Source organism: Buteo buteo, chromosome 4, assembly GCF_964188355.1.
Source record: "Buteo buteo chromosome 4, bButBut1.hap1.1, whole genome shotgun sequence".
In the NCBI taxonomy this organism is placed as follows: domain Eukaryota; kingdom Metazoa; phylum Chordata; class Aves; order Accipitriformes; family Accipitridae; genus Buteo; species Buteo buteo.
Window position 1 is genome coordinate 33114328 of NC_134174.1, and position 19808 is coordinate 33134135.

At 40.8% G+C, this 19808-nt stretch overlaps 1 protein-coding gene across 2 annotated transcripts in view; it reads right to left on the bottom strand.

The window, feature by feature from the left end:
- PRKG1 (protein kinase cGMP-dependent 1) overlaps positions 1-19808 on the bottom strand; it is a 525032-nt gene that overhangs the window by 328788 nt on the left and 176436 nt on the right. For both annotated transcript variants that reach the window (XM_075025451.1, XM_075025449.1), the window contains exon 3: positions 86-199. In XM_075025451.1, coding sequence (XP_074881552.1) covers positions 86-199 — 114 coding nt within the window. The remainder of the gene's footprint in view (positions 1-85; positions 200-19808) is intronic.

Below are 19808 nucleotides of genomic sequence, written 5' to 3' on the forward strand. Positions count from 1 at the left end.
GCAACTCCAAAAAGAGATGAGAAGAACCCTACTTCCCAATGATATCCCAAGTCATTCAACATCCAAGTTAAAAAAATGATCTTACTTTTGACAGTTGCTGTTCGGGTGCAATTGTAGAGGATGGCTAACTCCCCAAATACTTTGCCAGGTCCCATGGTGCACAGCTTCACACCTTCTTTTGTCACTTCAACCTTCCCATCTGTGAGGGGAAAAAAAAAAAAAAAGAAAAAAAAAAAGACTATTTTAAAGGGAAATTAAGTTCTTTCAGACTTAAGTTTTAAAATGTATTTGATTATACTGTGAATAAAAACACAAGAGTCCTACAACTTGAAAACCAATTAAATGTATTATGAAGGAGAACACAAACTCAGAAAAAGATTAAAACCAACTGTTGCGTATATAAGCTTTCAACACTTGAGGTTTTTTAGTGGGCTATCTGTACAGTCAGGAAATACTAGTACACTAAGCTCAATGGGAACTTTGTTTCATGTATTACACTTTCAGGTGAAATTTTCTCCAATTTTTGTATTAAAAAAGGAAAAGATTTAGGTCTTTAACACCACATATGAAAACCACGGAGTAATTTTGCTCATTTTCACTGAGAAACTAATCCCTGAGAGCACTCATCCATGAATAACACAGCTATTATCAAAGGAAAATTACTTTGACCTGTGGCCATTATTTAATTCCCATCTCACTGTACCTTTCCTTTTTGAACATTTCATCTTACGTGAGCAAGTCTGCTTTATGTGCTTACCAATACTGTGCCGAGAGGAGACATGTAAGGGGGATTTAAAAGCAAAGCTTGAATGGAAGGAAAGAGCTCAGGGCCAGTCTGGGAGTTTCAAAGGACATCTGAGGAACAAGAGCTGGGAGAAGGGAAGGAATTGAAGATGGCCCCACCACCTTTTGCACACACGAGTGATGCCATGACAAGAAGCATGGTGGGGAACACGGGGTTATCACACCTACAACCACCATTTAGGCTGTAACAAATAAAGTGCAAGACTGAAAAGCGAGAATTTCACATGTTATCTGTCACTAAAAAGCCTCCTCTCATCCGAAATTGGGAAGCAGAATATTAAGGGATCCTGCTACACCAGTCCACAGTGCCTCACTGACTTGCTCTCTGTGGGTCTATACGTGGCAAGAGGGAAGATCAGCGTTTACAGGCTCTTACCCGCCTTACGGCTATCTGCATTTGTACATTAGATACCAAACTGGGCCTCGAATGCTTGCAAAAATAAGTAACTCCAATGAATTTGATAAGAGATTATACAACGCTACCTCCTGCAGAGGGAATCCAGAGGTACTCACCACAAAACAAGACCACCATCACAAAAAGAAACTTCTCCTACATAATACACATGCTCTAAAATACAGTCCTGTCAGCCCTACGCATCTGTGTGTAAATCTACACCACTACACCCATGATACCCCGCAAAGCAAGAATGACTCCAGCCTAGCCATGCTACTCTACCAAAACACCACACCAATGAGATAAAGCAAACTTTGAGGACTTTGAAACAAGTTTAGACACCATATCCCTACTAGGCACATAATAAGATAATTCAAATTCAGCAGAAAACGTCAAATATTTCCATAGCAGAATAAAGAAAGAGGGTAACGGTATGTGGAGGTGAATGGAAGAAGGTATTGTATTAAGGCAGGGCAAACTTCAAAGGGTGCCTTTAAATGCACAAAGTATTTTGGAGGGAGAGAGGTCTTATACTGTCTGGTGCCAAACATCCCCAGATCTAGTGCTCATTAAAAAAATTACATTTAAAAAAAAAATCTTGTTATTTATGAAACTAAAAGTTACTGTTTGATAAATATCATGACCTAAAGGTTACCTGGCCTGTGGGAGTGTCAAGATTGCAGCAGTGTATTCTGTAATACAGAAGCACAGAGAGTTTGGGGGGGGAAGGGTTGTGTTTATTAAAATTTCTTTATTACAAGTTATGACTAATAAGTTTGTGCATATATATATAATATGCTACTATGAAATTACTACCAGAAAGCAAGTATATATTTCAGTATCAAGAGCAAGTCTCTAAAACTATTACTAGTAAAGCAGCAAATATAATTGATTATTTATATAAGTACATGTGTGTATATATATATGTATACACACACACACACACACACACACGCTTTATATATGAGGAGGAGAAAATGTCATTTCCTTTGGGAGACGCTGGCCAGTTACGGTGGGCTGGCAGTCGCGGTGTGCACAGTTCTGCAGCTCCCATCACAGCAGGTAGAAATACACAGGATGGCAATGTGTAAAGGCAAACAAAGTATAAGGATATGGCATCCATCACGTTGAGTATTAATACTAGCCGTTGATACTGCACAGTTAGCACCTATTAAAGGTCTCCCAAGTATGCACTCACCTATATTCACACAGTAAGCAATGACAGAAATACTAAAATACACAATATAATACTTCGGGGCTAATAAATAACCCTGAAAATTTTATTCTGAGGTTGCTGATTTATTATTGGCTTCAAACTGACCCCAATCCCATTCCTTGTATAGGCTAACTTCCCTTTAAAAGTCAATTTATTTTTATCATTTTTTTTTATAAATGCTTGATTCATTTGTTCATATATAGAAATTTTTCTGAAGAATGAGCAAAATCAAACTTTCATGGTGCCTCACACACTTCAGAGACTCCTAAATGATTTTGAAGAATACTTTTTTTTTAATAGAACAGAGTTTCAGCAGAGCTGAAATGGGGATATTTCTACAAAAAGCTCTATAGAAAATATCCGCAAAGGGAATGAGTTTACCTCACTTTTAGCTCATGAAGTCATAACCAGTTCCAGAGAAAAGACAGCCAAATCTGAACAGTAATGCACAAATAGATCACATTATTCAAAAGCATTTTGAGATCTGTCCCACTGCTCAAGATGTCATCTGCTGCTTCCCAAAGCAATCCATGCTGATCATTCATCTTTGTAAGAAAGCTACGTATATTCCCATATTCCATTTCTTTTCTTATAAGGACTTAAAAATAAGAAACTGCGTTCTGACTCTTACGGCTCAGTGAGGGTTTTTTTGGGGGGAAGCATTTCTCACTCTATTAAAAAATCATGTGGTTCACTCATGATCATGCACGATAACAAGTCAATGCTTCACCATTCACAGATGCTCTCCAAGGATTGAGAGGAAGACGAGATGAAAATTCCCATGAGGGAGAGATGCTGGAAAGGAGTGCCTTGGGGTTGGAAAGGGCTCTCTGGAGTAATACACAGAAATATTAGCTCAGATCCCATCAATTTACAGCCTACTTTTCACATGTAGAAAATTGAGCTCTCATTGCCATACCCTGAAGACAAATTCCTGCCTGATTTTGGCAAAGGACTTTGAGATCTGGGTTGGAAAGCATGATGTTGCACAGATTATTTTTACTACAGTCTTCATGACCCTTTTACTGCATCAACCACTTCCCCCAGTATGGAAGAAGCATATTGGTGAAGAAATTAAAATACTAATTTAAAAAGCACAGAGAAGACTTCCTAGCAAAATATGTGGCTACAGGAAAGAATGTGACAATGATGGAAATTACGTCGTTTCAGAAAAGCCTCCCTAAATCAGTTTGAACATGAAAGCATCCTCTGTTCCTGCAAAGCAACGATGACTCTCCTCCTCTAGACCCACAGCAGAAAGGAAAGGTTTCACTCGTAGGAACACAAGCAATGCCTTAGAGAGGCTGTATTTTACATGCCCACCTTGTGACCAAGTGGTAGCTCTCCCCTTAGGGTGCAAAACAGCTCTCGGTTAATCCCAAGTGACCTTCTGGCTACCAAAAGGCAGTGCCTTGGCACTGGGGATGCATTACTATTGCAAACAACAGCTCACGACGACACCGTTTCTGCCCCACGCTAAGCCCAGGGCACAAAGCCCACTGCAGCCTGGTTCACCTCTGCATCATGAGTAATGCAAATTAAAGTTTCTGGGTTGAAGTACGCTGCCTTTCTCCACTGCCCATCCTGGTGTTTAATGGGGTGCCGTGGGGTTGTCCTCATGGGGTTTCCAACAAGGATGAGCTGCTCCTCGCTCTCAAGCTTCGCAGCCTCTGGACACTGCCAAATGCAGTCTCTAAGAGATCTTTAGGAATGAACTGACCAGTTTGGGAGGTGGTCAGAGCACAAGGAGCCACTTGAGTAACCTTTGCCTTGTTCCACCACCCCCAGCTACAAGGCTGAAGGTGTTTTATGGCTCCGAGCCCACCTCTGCTGCTCCTTCTCTCCTCTTCCAAAGCTCTGCGATGCTTCTGATGCTAGAGCCAAGCAGCTCCCCAGTCCTCCTCAGACAGCGATATTCTTCTACCAAGCCACAAAACAGTCCGCAAAAGACTTCATTAGACAAACTCAGCTGCTGCAGGAGAAAATAAATCTATCTTTTTCAAAGTACATAAGAGAAGGATTGAACAGAACAGTAGCCTGAGGAAGGCTGGAATTGAAAGGTTAAGGTATTCGATCTTTGACACTACAGCAAGAGAAGAGATATGGGTAGGCTGCTTCTCTTTCAGTAGGGTTTAGTAATAGATGTGCTGTTTAATTACAATTTATTGTACTGGAAAAAGTCTCCCATTCTCCTGTCATGTAATTAAGCAATCTGGAGCATTAAACACCTAACAATAAACTCCCCAGACCGTGAGCCAAATTCACCTCTTGTGGAAATAAAGGGTCTAACACAGCTATAAACAGAAGGAATTTTACCCATTTTCTTTTCCTAGCTGGCAGCCTACGCCGTGCAGTTTTCCATGTATGAAATAAATTGCTTTCTTCCAGGTATCAACCACATAAAGAAACCAAAAGAAAATAAATACAATATTGATCAATTAATGGAGATGAATTTGCAACTTCCTTTGACATCTCCATAAGACAAATACTAAATAATGCAAGAGATGCTTTACTCGTGGCAAGAAGATTGGAAAATGCTGTGTTTCTGCCAAAATATTGAGCATTACTGAATTCAACACTTACATTTAATTTACAGCTGAGCTGATTTTGTGGAGCTTTAGCTTGCATCCAAACTATGCATTTTTCTGTCAGCTGTAAGAAACTATTCCATATTGAACAATGCAAGTTTTTTTCATATAGACAGAGCATAAAATAAAATAAAATATAATAAAATAATAAAATAAAACAAAATAGAAATCTGTCTTCACTAGCATGGAGGACTTATCGAGAGTAAAGGCTGGCAGCTGTATTTTGGTGGCTATACTTTGGATTCCCCTCAAGTCCCTATTCTTCTCCATTCCTACATGGACAGAATATGCCTTGATATCATCTGACCGATGAGTCACTTCATTAATGGTCCTGCAAGCAGTGAAATGGGCCTTTGCCACATCACGTCGGTGTTTCTGACGCACACTTTCAGCAAGGCAAGTTTTATGAATCAATTCTCTAGCTCAAAGGGTGCCATCCATTTGGCTTTCTCACAACAAATATGAGGAAGTGACCAGTGTGAGGACACGTAAGAGAACAATACCTCCAGAAGCCACCAGCCTGCTCCCAGTAGAAAGAGCTGCCAGAAGTCAGTTTAGCCATGCATAAACTCAAAATATTTTGGGTTTGGCAGACGCTCAGAAGGCTCAATTACATGGGAGGCTCTTTTTCCAGGCTCTGTTATTCGAATCACGTCCCACCTTTGGCTAAATAAATTTTTATGCTGGGAATTTTCTACTTTCATTCCTTGGATTCAAAGACGAGCAACCTTCCCCTTTTATCCTCGTTTATTTTTCCCAGTGATCCTCCTGGACAGTAAAGCCTTATCCTCATTCCTTTGCACAGATTTTTATATAAATGCCATTCAGGAAGGCGTAAAATTTCTGCACTGCCAAACACTTTTGCCCTCTTTCCCATCTATTTTTTCACTTGTCAACCAGAACTCGCAACTTTTCTTAGCAGCTTGTAAATTAGCTGAGGAAACAGAATTATTTGTGGTAGGTGCAGCTAAATTCATCCATTCTTGCTGCCTCCTAATATGTTCGCGGAATGTTGTTTGCACTGTTACTCGTGCTTAAATGCAGTGTTCAACTCCAACGGATGCAACTCCTCTGAATGATGAACAGAAGCCTTGTAGTAAGTGCGATGCTCCTCTTGGGCAGGTACAAGTAACTCCCAGCTGCTACCAGTAAAGCATTGCTTTGAAAAAAGAAGTGTGTTATAAAACTATAGCAGCCTCAAATCACCAGGATAATCTTGTACCCCACCACCGAGGGCAGCTCCATGACAGCTCTGGAACAGCCAGTTTTGCAGTTTTATACATATGGCTTTTGGTTGTAACTCAAGTCAGCTTGAAAAATAGAGTTGGTTTGCAAGATTTCAGGGAGGTGCAGTAAGACTTTGGAAAATGAAGCTTTTCCTATGAAATCCACGAGGGAACAGCTTCCCTCGCTGCCCTGGTCCCTACCATGTGTTTCCCAAGCCCTGGGACTCTTGGCCAGAGCCATGCTTTTGCAACTACATTGTAGTTGCAACTTTAATTGCTAAGTGGCTAGTTGACATCAGAGCCAGTCCGATTAAGATGTGTTAATATTTGTTTGTTTCAAAACACAGACCAATAATGGTCTGCATTATTCATGGGGTTGTGCCCAAGCCACTCTGTCTTAACTGTGGTGGCTGTAGAGTATTACATTTCCTAATGATGAATATTAACAATATTAAAAATAAATCCATGATTATTTTTTTTTCCTTAAAATAGGCTGACACTGAATTGCTCTCAGCTAGTCTTCCCCAGCCTCACATTTGTGGCATCCGCCCAGATCAGATCATCACTATCCTGTGCTCAGGCGATGCAGTGAAAATAAAACCACAGCTGTCAGTGGGCACGGTTCGTACCTTTAGGCTGCATTTCAGGAATGATGGAAATAGTTCCTGGGAAATAGTCTATACATGGAAAATGGTCTTATAAGGATTTGCTCTGACAAGTTATTGCTCTTACAAGTTACTGTATAGCTTCCCTAGGATGCAAAGTTAAATATGGGTTATTGTAAGCACAGAAAAGTAAAAATACAGATGATTGAAGCACATAGGAACAAAGCAAGATCAATTTTGTCCTGTATTATAACACCAGTAAAGCACACAGGCCATATTTGTTTTGATGAGGACATTTGGTGCTTTGTCACTTTCAGTCCATCCAATTAAACATTAAATAACATCTTTGGCTGAACTGCACCCAAGTTCCTTAAATAAATTGAACGATAAACTAAATTGCACTAATGTGACTCTCTCAATTAGTAGGATAATTTTTTCTCGCAATAATTAAATGGTCATTTTCTCTTTCTCGGCACAGAAGAAAACAGATTAAGTTGACTTGAGGAATTTGTCAGCCTGTGTGTAATTTATATAATGGGCAAAATTCTTGTGGTGCATTACCAGCTCTCCCTTTCTCCTCCCTGCTTAGAGGCACTAAAGCCACTTGCTATTTCAAGTCAACGTCTTCTATGACTCATAAGCCCAAATCAGCCCCTTAGTTTCTTAAAGATAAAAGAATATCTGATAGGATATCTAAGAATCCAAAGTGCATTTCTACACAGCATGAGGTTTCAATAACATACACTTTCTTCTGTTCTCCAGTAAAGCCTTTAACATTAGGAAGGGGACAGTGACATTTTAGCTTGTATTTCTCTATTTCTGCTCCTGGATATAAACAGGAGACATCTGGAAGGCCTAATTCTTTATTTTCAATTGTATATCCCAGCAATGCCTTTGAGTCATGGATAAGAGTAATCAGTTTTATCATTATTCATATTATGGGTTCCTTTTCAGTTCCTAGACCCTTAGGAAAAAAAAAGGCAGGTTCTTCTGGGAGGATACTAATTATTCATTGCACCTCCATGCAAGGTTTAAAAACAAAAACACTTTATACTGCAGAAATTAGGAAAAAACAAAGCAGGGTTCAGCGTGATCTCACATGTTCATTAGGATATAGATTTCATCATGCAACTTCAAAATGACAGGAGGAGTGGGAGGGGGATTCCCACAATTCAGTGTAGAATTCATGCATGACTATTCAGTATTTTATTTCACTCGTGCTGTTTCACACTTGGACTGCAGCTTTATTTGTTGGATGCTATTCAAGCTCTCCTCTGAAAACAGAACAATAATTATTTGTACTTAGTTTTCTTTAGAAAATATTACTACTGATCTGAACATTTTCCTGAACAATACTGCATATATTTCAAGAACTGCACCTGAAATGAAGCATGAGTTATCACATCAACACAGTGACAAGGGCATTTAGGTCAAAAGCACCCACTTTGGAGTGTCCAATAGAAAAGACTCGATCTTGAGTTTAATTTAATTTATTTTAACAATACTTATCATATAATATACTCTTTGTATTCTGAAAGCTCAATTCCACCAACTTTAAATATAGCTTTCAAATATTCAGCATGTTGGCAAATCATAGTTTCAGCTCCGAAAATAGTGAACTTTATTAAACCCAAACTTTTCACAACCAGCTGGCCTCAGCCTTACTGGCATTCACCTCTGGCACATGCAAAATGGAAACAGGTTGTCCCTGAAAGCAGCTGGCAGCTTTAAGCAGTGCCTTGCTTTGGCTTTCCCTGCTATCCAATGTCTCCGTCTCTGGAAAACTTATTTTCTCCAGGGTTTTACTGACGACAGTCTGCTTCATTGTTCACAGCTCCATGAATTACTCACAAACACAGACCATGTAAAGAAAGCAATAAAACCTAAGGTGGGGGAAAGAAAAGAAATAAGAAAATCAGGGGTTAAAGCTGAAGCGATGATCTTACACTCCTTGCTTGTTCTGGAGCTGTCTAATAGGAGGGATTTCCAGTCTACTGTTTCAAAGTCCAGAGATGTGCACCTGTAATCTGCTTTAACAGGATGTCATTAATACTGCCAGGTCAACGGTTATCAAGTTACAAAAAGGCAATGTGGCATTACAGCTAGTCATCAGCAACAGTAGGATTTTATAACCAAATCTTGCAAGCTGAGCTAACCTAGCGGCTCCTACCAACAGCAGGCTGCTTCCTTCCCTGTCCCAGTTTCCATCGCTTTCCCAGGAAGCTGCAAAGACCAGTTTTAGTCCCTTTGGTCCATGTCTCATCCCACCCCAGTATCACTTCCCCAGCATCCCCTGCCCTCACCAAGCCAGAGCTTGCCCTGAGCCCATGCTGCTCCTCAGCCCATGCACATGTGGGAACTGTAAGTCCTGATACGTTTATCCCTTACCCAAATTTGGGTAAGTAAGTTTTGACAGAAGAAGAGGAAAGAAAAAAAAATAAAATAAATACACATTTTGCCAAATTTTAAGTTGCATTCCAAAACATGGCAACATTGCAAATTGTTGCAAGAGTGTTTTGAATATGGAGAAAAATATAATTTTTCCTTAGATGCCTCCCCGGAAAAGACTAAACAACTTCTGACATTATTTTCCAGAACACTTTCATTTTAAGCTGGCATCTGCAGCATAAGTTTAAAGCTCAACCTTTTAAAGTTTTGCAAATGACAGGGAACTGAAAGCAGGTCTTGACAATGCTCAGCACCTGGTCAGTCTTGAGAATAACAACACTGCGGAGTCTCATGTGTAACATACTTATAAAAGGCCTGAAAGTAAGCTTTTTGCTTTTTAGATAAAATCTAATGAGAGCAAGGTAAACGAAGCAAGACATGAAGAGTTACAACTCTCAAACCTGCTGGCGTAACCAGCGAAACTACGACAAGTCCCTTCGTATGCTCCAGTAAACCCTTTTTCAGTTGAACGAACTTATTTCACCTCCTATAAACACTCTTGGAGAGACAGTCTGAATCTGAGGAACCAGTGGGACAGTCTCCCCCAAGACTGCATATCGCCAGCTGCTCTGGGGCAGTGGAAAAGAGGGAGCCGCTGGGCTCCCTGACCCGATAACCTTGTCTGGGGTTAAGCAGACGAGACATATGCCAGCTTCTCCAACATCAGCAGAAACCCATGCTGAGATGTCCACAAGAGATGTCCAAAAACCAGTAAGTATCTACCAACCTATGCTGCCCCACCTTGCCTTGCTGCTTGGGACCTGCTAGCAACATGGGGGAAGTTTTGTTGTGCCTTTTCAAAAATGGCATGCTATGACTATTTTTTAACGTTTGCTTTTAAGAAATGGTTTTGCAACTGGGCTTGAGAGCGTGAATCAAACGTGTACAATCTCAGCAGCCTGAAGCAGTGAATACCAGTAACACTTCTTGGATTGCAATCAAGACTTACTCTAGAGAAAGGATTACTGGAGATAACGGCAGATCTGCATCCGAGTTTCTACCCTGTCTGCAGAAACATTTCAAAAAATACGGAATGGAAATAAAGAAGGTGATCGCCAAAATCTGTAACAGCAGCCTAGGGGCAGAGAGGAGCTTGGAGGATTGAGAGCATCTGTAAAAAGGATAAAGAAACTTTCTCTGGGCTTTAAAGGTAGGAACTAAAACCTATATGAGAGGAAGGCAGGAAAGTGAAGCAAAGCATAAAGAGCAAAAGGCATACCCAGCAGAGTAGGGAATAAGTATGCAGAACAACAAGAGACATAAAAGTGTGGCAGGGCAGAAAGAACATAACCCAGGGTAAAGATGTATTGAGTTGGTTGGTGGAAGAGAACTCGGGAAGCAGTCAAAACTGTCCCAGAGGTCAGCTCGTCTTGAACAACACCACACAGCAATGTAGCCTGTGGACATGCACAAATAAAGCACCAAACAAGGTTGTTGGACGAAAAAAGTCATGCGGGAGACTGCCGAACAGAACGAAAGATCTGCCCAAAGCAATTCAAAGCAAGATTTCACCTTCAGAGAAGTAAAAGGGATGGACTGATGCTGTTTTAACACTTCAGATTTAGTTCAAGTGCCTCTATAGGTTATGGTTAAATCACCTTTAACATCCCCATGTGAAACAAACCTCTTGCAAAGCACACTGCTAACACTACCCTTGAAAGGGGAAGCAAATAGTTACTGTCTGGCTTGTTAATGAATTATCCCAGAAGAAATACTCTGCCTGTGCAGAGATGTTAATTCTCAACTATCTTCTCTTGTGACCTTCACAAGTAAACTCTGCAGCCAAAGCAAATTAAATGGATATCTTACACTTCCAGCCACGTGGCTTCAGTCTGGGAGGATCTAAAACTTGGGGTTTTTTTTGCTGTTAGTATGATTTTTATTATTATAAGGATTTTGTTAATGGTGGAACCTAGAGGACCCACATCCTCAAAAACCATAGAAAACATTCACAAATATACACATATATATGCACACACACATATATCCCCTCTTTCCAAGTTTAAATTCCAAGATCTTTACAACTGTAATATATATGTTCAGGGGGACGGATACGTGACCTCTCTTCCAACCTCAATTATTCTGTGACTCTAAATTACTTCTTATGCAAGGTTTCAGTCTAAAGGTGTGCATGTAGGATTTTGCAACTTGCATTGGCAAGCACCGTATGACTTTGTTTGCAATGAGGCTCTAAGACTACGTTAAAATCTGTAAGACAGTGAAAAAAGCTGCTAGAGAAACCTCTTAAAATAGGGTGTGAGTTGGCAAACAAAGATAACAAGGGCTCAAGGAGATAGCTATTGAGCAGACAGAAAATATGAAAAAATACAATTAAAGTCAAATCAAATTTTGTCTTATGTACAACATTCCTAAAGATTATTCAGGTGTTTAAAAAAATTTTTTTAAAGAAAGGAAGAAGCAAGAAGCCAGTTAGCACACATAGGAAATGTCTGTCTAGGCCAGATTTGTAACAGTCAGCTCAGAGAGCACTAACAAAGTATGGAGTCACCCAGGTGCCTTGCAAGGCCATAAACCTCTTCCCTTGGCCACAACTCGTTACCAGACACTTTTTGTCTGTCACAGCACCATTAAAGATTAGCATGAATTTCTTGTCTACACTGCACTGATTCTAGTTTCTCCCCCTCAACTGGAGAGCCTCCCAAAAAATCAACAAGTCTGCTTGATTCACTGAAGATGCTCAAAAAATTATGGACTGGGGTGCAGATGGAGGCTCCTGAGTAGGATTCAATGTGGCAGACTACGCCGTTACTCATGTAAGAACAGCAAGAACAGACCACATTGATTGCATGACTACAGAAACCTCATCACCCAAAGATCAGCTGAAGGATTACAAAAATCCTGCCTGATGCAGTTCAGGATAATTTGCGAAAGCAATATGTCTTGGTTTGCACAAATCTGTTTATCTTTGCTCTCAAAGCCCACGACTGCTGAGGCTGATAGACAAGATATGGCATGGGATGCAGCAAGACCCATTGCTCCAGTCGTGGAGCAGCACCACCACATAGTCCTCCCTTAAACTCTAAAGGATTCTTCACTGTCCCTCCACTGTACCAATAGTTACCTGCTGTAGGACACTCATAGAGAAGCACTTCAACATAAAAGGTTTGCAGCTGCTAATTCCACACTCTCAATTTTCTAGTGCATAGCAAAGCCTGCCAAGAAATATTTCAATTGTGATTTACATGTTGGGGAATTGCTCAGTTTGAGTTTGATTTTTGAGGAATTAAAACAGTGAAGGTGAAATTCCAAAGAACACACTCTTCTGCAGCCAGTGCAAGATGAACACAGGACATGTTGCTGGTTCATCCTCATACGCAGTTACCCCATTACTTCTGAACCCCATATATGAAAAAAAAAGTGATCAAAGAGAATAGATGAGTTTCATATTTATCCTAGATAAAATATTGAAAAGCCTGAATACTTTAAGGGGAACATAGGGTTTGCTTGTCTAATTTGACTCAGTCTTACCTCAATAAATAATATGTTTCAAACTTAAAAGCAAACAAACCCAACAACCTCAAATACAGATTGCTTTTCCCCCAAGCAAGTGATTTTGTGGAAGGACGCAGTCCACCTTGCTAAGCTGCAATGTTTGTCTCAAATTTCCATTTTGGCCGAGCAGCTCTTAACCTGGAATTGTGACTGCAATGCCACAAGTGCAAATTGCCCCTTTTTGGTGCTCAAAGCCTCTTGTAAGCACAACCCACCAGTGCATACATATGCTGATGGATATAACGTAGAGGACTCTGCTGCGATGGGAGGTTTGCAAGAACTAGATTGCACTTAAAAGATAAATTCAGCCCATGAGTAATTTATTACCCTGGCTCACAGCAAACCCACACAGTGGGAGAACGCATCACTAGCCACCTTGCCCTTGGGTACAGGTGCTTTCACATCAGGGTATTCAGAGATCCCTTTAGATAAATCCACACTTGAATTTGTTTCTTCAAGCTGTGCACACAATCTTTAGCAAAATGGGCCACAGCAGCCCCTCAAGCAACCCTGAGTTAGGGTGGGAAGCGTGAACAGGCTCCAGCTGTATTTTGAAACTCTTTTATAAGTGACACACCACCTTTCAAAATAGGAAGCAACCAGTTTTATGATTTATAAAGAGGGGAGGAATCAAGAAGGCAGGTCTGTAACATGGCAGCTGGGCTGGGAGTTAGAGGAAGGAGGTGGGTGGAGAGTGCTGACCCCGAGGCTGGCTCTGCTCCTGGTAGTACCAGCATCTCTGGTTTATGACTGTCTCCAAAGTGCACAGACTTAGTTCTCAAAAAAACAAAGCAACAGACAAGAAACTTTACACTCATCTTCAGGGTTTCCATAACAACACTTTTGTTACTGACGTATTTCTAAAACTAAGAAACCCTGATTTATTTTTCTTTCTCAGGCCTTCTAAGACACTTCGTTAACTTCATCTCTCTTAAAACACTGAGATGTTTTCTGCTGAATACACTGAGAAAAGACATATTTTGTTCACCTGCCCTAAACAGCTGTTAGATTATGCTATCCAAATTTATTTTCTAGTTGCAATCCACCTCCCTTGCTCTTTAGACCTCTGGCTTTCATTTCCTGGCTTTTCAAAATATTTTTGAAGTATTTCAAAATGTTAGCAAAAAATAAAAAAAAGTTGAACTTATAAACATATAAAACAGTAGAAGTGACCAGTCAACTTTAATTTATTCTTTTAATTAAAATGAAAACCAGACTTGGTATGCGATGTGGTAAGTGATACCGGGACATGCAGTCATTGCAATCTCTTATTAAATACAACAGAACAAAACCGGAAGTTGAGATCCCTTTGAACAGCAAAAACATCATTCCCTTCTCTCCCTTTTTACCCATGATAATCATGCGCTTGAAAGGTCATGATAAAAGAAGATACATTTTAAAAAAATTAAGACAGCTGCTTCAAACAGAAGTTGCAAATCCAGGAAAATAAAGACTAAAATTGATAAAAATCTACACACCGATAGTATTTTACACTATTATACATGCATACACCCACATATAAATACACTCTTGAATACTGTTTAGAACATATAATTCAGTTGACTGCCAAACACCTGTAGCTCTGAATGGAAATCACACTTTGGAAAGAAAAAAATTGTTCAAGGGAAATCCTGAATAGCTCTTCCAGCCTCTGATACTGGCCACATCCTTGCAAGACACGTTGTGGGGCTAAAACATGCCCCATGGGGCAAGTGAAAAGGCCTACTGGGCTCAAATGTACCTTGACATCAGCCAGACAACACACATGCCCTGGTTAGAGTTAGGTAAACAAGAAGTATCCCCAAATTGTAAGTTTTCTGGCCTAACAAAGAGGTAGCTGAAGGACGGGTAATGTCCAAATCCCCGAGCCCCATATAAAGACGCAGATTAGAGGACAGAGGTCTGTGCCAGGCAGAGGAGGTATGTAGTCTTCACCTACAGCTAGCAGAAGACTGAGTCCAAAAATACTCAAGACCTGAATCAAGTTTCAAGGTAGAGATCCTGCAATAACCAGTAAAGTCTTTACCTCTTTCAAGCAGTACCACAATAGCGTGGAGTTTTTTTAGCTGGATTTTAGCTGGATTCATTCAAGCGCTACGATGCTATAATGCTTTTAAAGTGCATTGCCCCATTAGCAATGTGGCATGTGCTGCTTCATTACATCTCCCAACTCTTTACTATGAATGTTAAATAACACGAAGAGAAACGTATGGATAATCCACCTGGGGGACATCTGGAGATGACTTATTTGGTCCTTCCAGCCCATACTGCTTGGCCAAGGAGGGAGACTGGTGCCACCTTGGGCCATTTCCCTTCGCCTCGGCAGCTCTCTACCTGCTTGATGGCCACTGGTGGCAAGTAACGTGAAGGACTCCAGCCTCAGCATGTGATGTTTGTGTAGGCTCCAACCCTGGAGGTTTTTAGCACCAGACTGGATAAAGCCCCAAGCTGACCGGTCTGACCCCAGAGGGTGCTTGAGCAGAAAGCTGCACTTGAGACCTCCCGAGGTCCCCTCTGACCTAAAGGATTCTACAATCCTATCTTCCTCCTCTAGATATAAAAAAGAAGAGGAGCTAAAAGGGCTGTAAAATTATATTATTACTGTTACAAATTACAGATGCACATCTGAAGGAAAAAAAGTAAGTATTCTTGGTATTTCCATTGTTACTGTCTTTGGAAATGTGGTACCTTATCACACAGTGCTCCGGGTGCCAAGTAACAGTAAGTCTAGATATATGACTACAGATCTCATGTTCACAAAGCACAACTCCTCTCTCCCCTATTTTCCATGTTTTACTGGTAAATAAATACCTAGGATGAGATTGAACTATGGCACCCTTCATGGGCCTGGCAGCTGGAAGGAAAGCACAGACCACAACCTGAGCCAACCAGCAAAGTTCTCAGTTGAGTGACTGGGATGAAGCAGGAAAAGGTCTTGAGTAAATCAATTTTCAGCTGACATGTGCAATGAGCCCAGGATTCTGAGTTCCACAGAACCAGTAGCATTTTGGTGTTTTCATTTCTTGTCCAGACACAAGAGTTTTTGAATAGTTGGTCAATAAAACTTAGTAACGTTTTTGACAGCAAAGTGTTACTGATAAAATAGGCACTTCAAAATTTTACTCTTTTTTTTTTTCCACCTAAGGCAAAAAGTGAATGATTTCTTCTGAAAACAAATCCTTTCCTATTTCACAAGAATTATTCTCCACCAAGGGCACTGCTAGATTCCCAACCACCTTCAAAACAAACTGAAGAATTTTCATCAGTTACTTTAAGCTTCTAAACTAGGAAATCAGTTGACCAACACACTGGTGTCATTCCTCTTCTTAGCCAGTTGCCAGCCCTTCCTAATTATCAGATACATGCTCAGCCTTCCCCCAAGTCATGCTCTGCAGCAAGACCCTTGAGACGAGGAGATTGGGTTGTTAATGCCACAGACTCATCTGTTTTCATCTGTCAGGGCACACTGTGCTGGGGTCAGAGCAGGCTCCTATCAAGCAGATGAGATCCTTGCAGGTACGGCAGTGGGACTTCTCCTTTTGCCACATCAGCATCAGCCTCCAGGAGAGGCACGTACAGCAGTAATGCTGTTCTCTTCAAGCTTTACGCATAAAGCTTCTCCACCAGGAGTATGAGTGAATACGGTAATGAATGGAGCTGTTTTAAATCTTGGCAGGTGAGAATATCCTTGCTACACCTCCGGCTGGTATTCAATCACTTTACAGAAAGAGTGAAATGATCTAGAGACTCTCCACTGATCTGAGGCAGAAACATCTGCTGAAAACAAAACCATCTGATTCACTGAACAGAGCAAGGTTAGCAGGAGGAGAGCGCTGCAGTCAGGCACACATCCAAGAAAAAGGCTATCATTGGTAATGCAACGTAGGGAAATATGCTATTGGAGCAAATCGAGATTGGCAGAGGGTTTTTTGCTACGAGCCTGAACACCTCTCAGCTCTGTAAACAGGGAAAGAAATGTGCAGTGAGGGGACTTGTGAGCTGCTCCCCTTCCAGTTTCTATACTGCAGCCTCACAGGGAGATGAATCCCTGTTATTTAATTATTTTAGCCTGTTATTTAGTCTACTTTGCACTAAGAAGACTCCTAACTCTGATTTAAGACCTCAAAAGCAACCCGTCGGTGAAGGAAGGACAGTTTATAGCTTTTTTTCTGCTAGGGAGAGAGGGGAAAATAGCACCACTGTCAGCACAAATTTTATAAAAAATGTCAAGTGTGTCATAAACCATCCAGAACAATCAAGACGTGTACCAGGAATACGAAAAAACTGTCAGTAGCAACCAAACCACTGACTCCTCAGAGACCCTCACGTGCCTGGAGGATTCAGGTTTCAAACTAAACTTGCAGAGGACACTTACCTAATAATGACTTCCATTTGTCTAATAGATTTTGCTCTTGTGTTGCCCAGCACTGTTTCCCAAATTCACTCTCTGTTCATACTGCAAATGAGCGTAGCTCCCAAATCCCCATGGCTATCCAGAGCTTTTCAGCTGACACAGGCTGTTTTCTTCTACAGTATACAAGCACAGCTCTAAAAATCAAGAGTTCACTGAGCAACAGGGAAAGGATGCAAGACATATAGGTTGGATTAAACAGTCATTATGCCTTGCCTGTGCCTGAAAAGACATGATAGCAAGCAAAGCAGGGATGCTTTGGGAAAGTGAGATGTTCTGGGCTATACTTTTTTTGTTTCTCTCAGCTAAATTCAATCCTGTCCCTGCTTTCTCCAAGGGGATATAAAATCACTACAGAAAAATCAAAAGAGAGCGCAATGAGGAGAAATGGTTGCATACAACTCGAAGAAAAACGAAGGCTGAGCTGAACATATTCTCTGCCAGCCAGAAAGGACCATCTGCATTTCCTTGCTGCAGATCAGGCAGTCTCACTGCCAGTAGAAGGATTATGAGGCTGAAAAAATCAGCTAAAATATGGAGCTGTGTTTCTCTGAAGGCCACGTATGGATGCCTCACTCCAGATGGCAGCTGACACCTGAGAAAGGGAAGAGGGGAGCTGTTTTGGAGAACGTTAAGGAGTTAATAATTCGGAAAAAATACATGCACTGTGAACTTCAGGAGGTCATTTGGTTCAAAGAATAAAATGCAGGAAGAAAGTGAGAGAAATTAAGTATGTAAATAGAGTCATTATTCCGAGACAGAGAAAAGGCAAATGTATCATACAGGAGCTACTTGTTTAGATGATCAAACATCATCACCTAAGAATCAAGGTGGCAGGCCTTAGGCAAGAAACCGGGACTTAATCTAAACTAAATGTTTCATTCTTCTACCCCTCCTCTTGCAGACCTGCATATTCACATTATATAGCATTTTTTCCTACAGCAGCGGACAGGCACACTGCTAAAGGGTGTCATGAAAGTTGTTAAAATTGCAGAGTTATGTGTTTGGTAGGCTCAGGCGAGAGCAGCATGTGAGTCCAAAAGACACTTTCATATACAGAAACTAGAGCATAGGCACATCTAGCTCAGCTTTTGTAAAGTGTAGGCTCTTCTTTCTAAAATAAGCCTAGAACTAGCTCGGACTTACACTTTTCTTAAAAGAAGGGCCAGTCTCCTTGCCTGGTGTCTTGGGAAAGCCCAACAGAGTGGACCTTTTCTCAGCAGATGTACCAGGCCAGCTGTAAGCACTTAGAAATCCTTCTTTCAATCTCATTTTTACCAGACCTGCTTTTCACTTTTGTTTTTCTCTAGAAAATCCAACATTGTTGGTGTGATGTTCCACACCATTATGGAAAACATGCACCAGAAAAGCCTGCCCTGTAGAATGCACCTCTGCAGTTATCAGAGATGTATCAGCTCATAAGGTGGCTGAGGATTTCTGAACCACACCAAGGAATGGGAACAAATGGCCATATATATAAAACCTACACTGTACTTTGGAAAAGAAAACTTAGGGTAGGGGGCAGCAGCATTTCTGGGAATAGATATCCTAGGGGCTGGAGATCAGACTGCTGCTCTGATCAGGGGTTGCTCATGTTGTATAAACATGACAATGTTCCCCCTCCTCCATAGACAAGACAACCTAAAAGGGCTGTGAGGATGTTTGGAGACATTTTATACAATAGTGGGTACCATCCACTTGAAATATCAAGGTAAGAGTAATTATTTATTCTTGTGAGGCTTGCTGGGTGATCACTGCTAGAGAAAGATTGCTTTGCGGTACGAGCTCTTGTTTAAAATCGAAGTTGACAAATGGGAAAATTACAAGATTGGAAACACCTTGTAATATAGAGGGATGTGATTTCTCAGTCAAATGTATTTGAAGTCTCTTCTGAAAACACGAGCAAATTGAGTTTTAATTAGTTTTGCATACATAAAGCACACGCTGAACTTTCAAGTAGCAAAGCTTCTGTTCACTCACTGCAGCTGCAATTTGCACTACTCCAGGTTAATCCAATACCTACTCTTTAAAAATCTGAAATACATACTTTTATTAGATGCTACTTCATGTTTGCAAACCAGCACATTGACTTGGCTCAGTCAAATGTGATTTATTACTGTCTGTAGACATCAGAGAGAAGCAAGAATCAGCACACTGACATTAACTGATGAAGGTAATACAGACTGGCAAGTCCCATTTTGCTTCTGCATTATGTCGCCAGTCTCTTGACTGTGGAAGAGGGGAAAAAAAAATCTGATAATGCTCTCTCTGGGCATGCAATTTCAGAAAGCGAAGCAGATAGATCTGATGATCTGCCTACAAACAATTTTTCAGCTCACAGTCACAGCTTTGTGCTACATGGTGCAATGAAGCAAGTTTTCCTCAGCAAGCCAGAAGCAAGTTTTGGTATTCCTATTCAAATGAATAGTACATGAAAAGCATTAGGGCCAAACATTAAAGCCAAACTTCCCAAGTACTAGCGCATCAGCCAATAAAATCAGACTAGGAGTTCTGATTTTGGATGGGAAAAGGGCTTGGCATGTTTGAAATTATTTTCACATGGCAAATGCTTGCTTTTATGTCCACATCCCACGACAACAGCC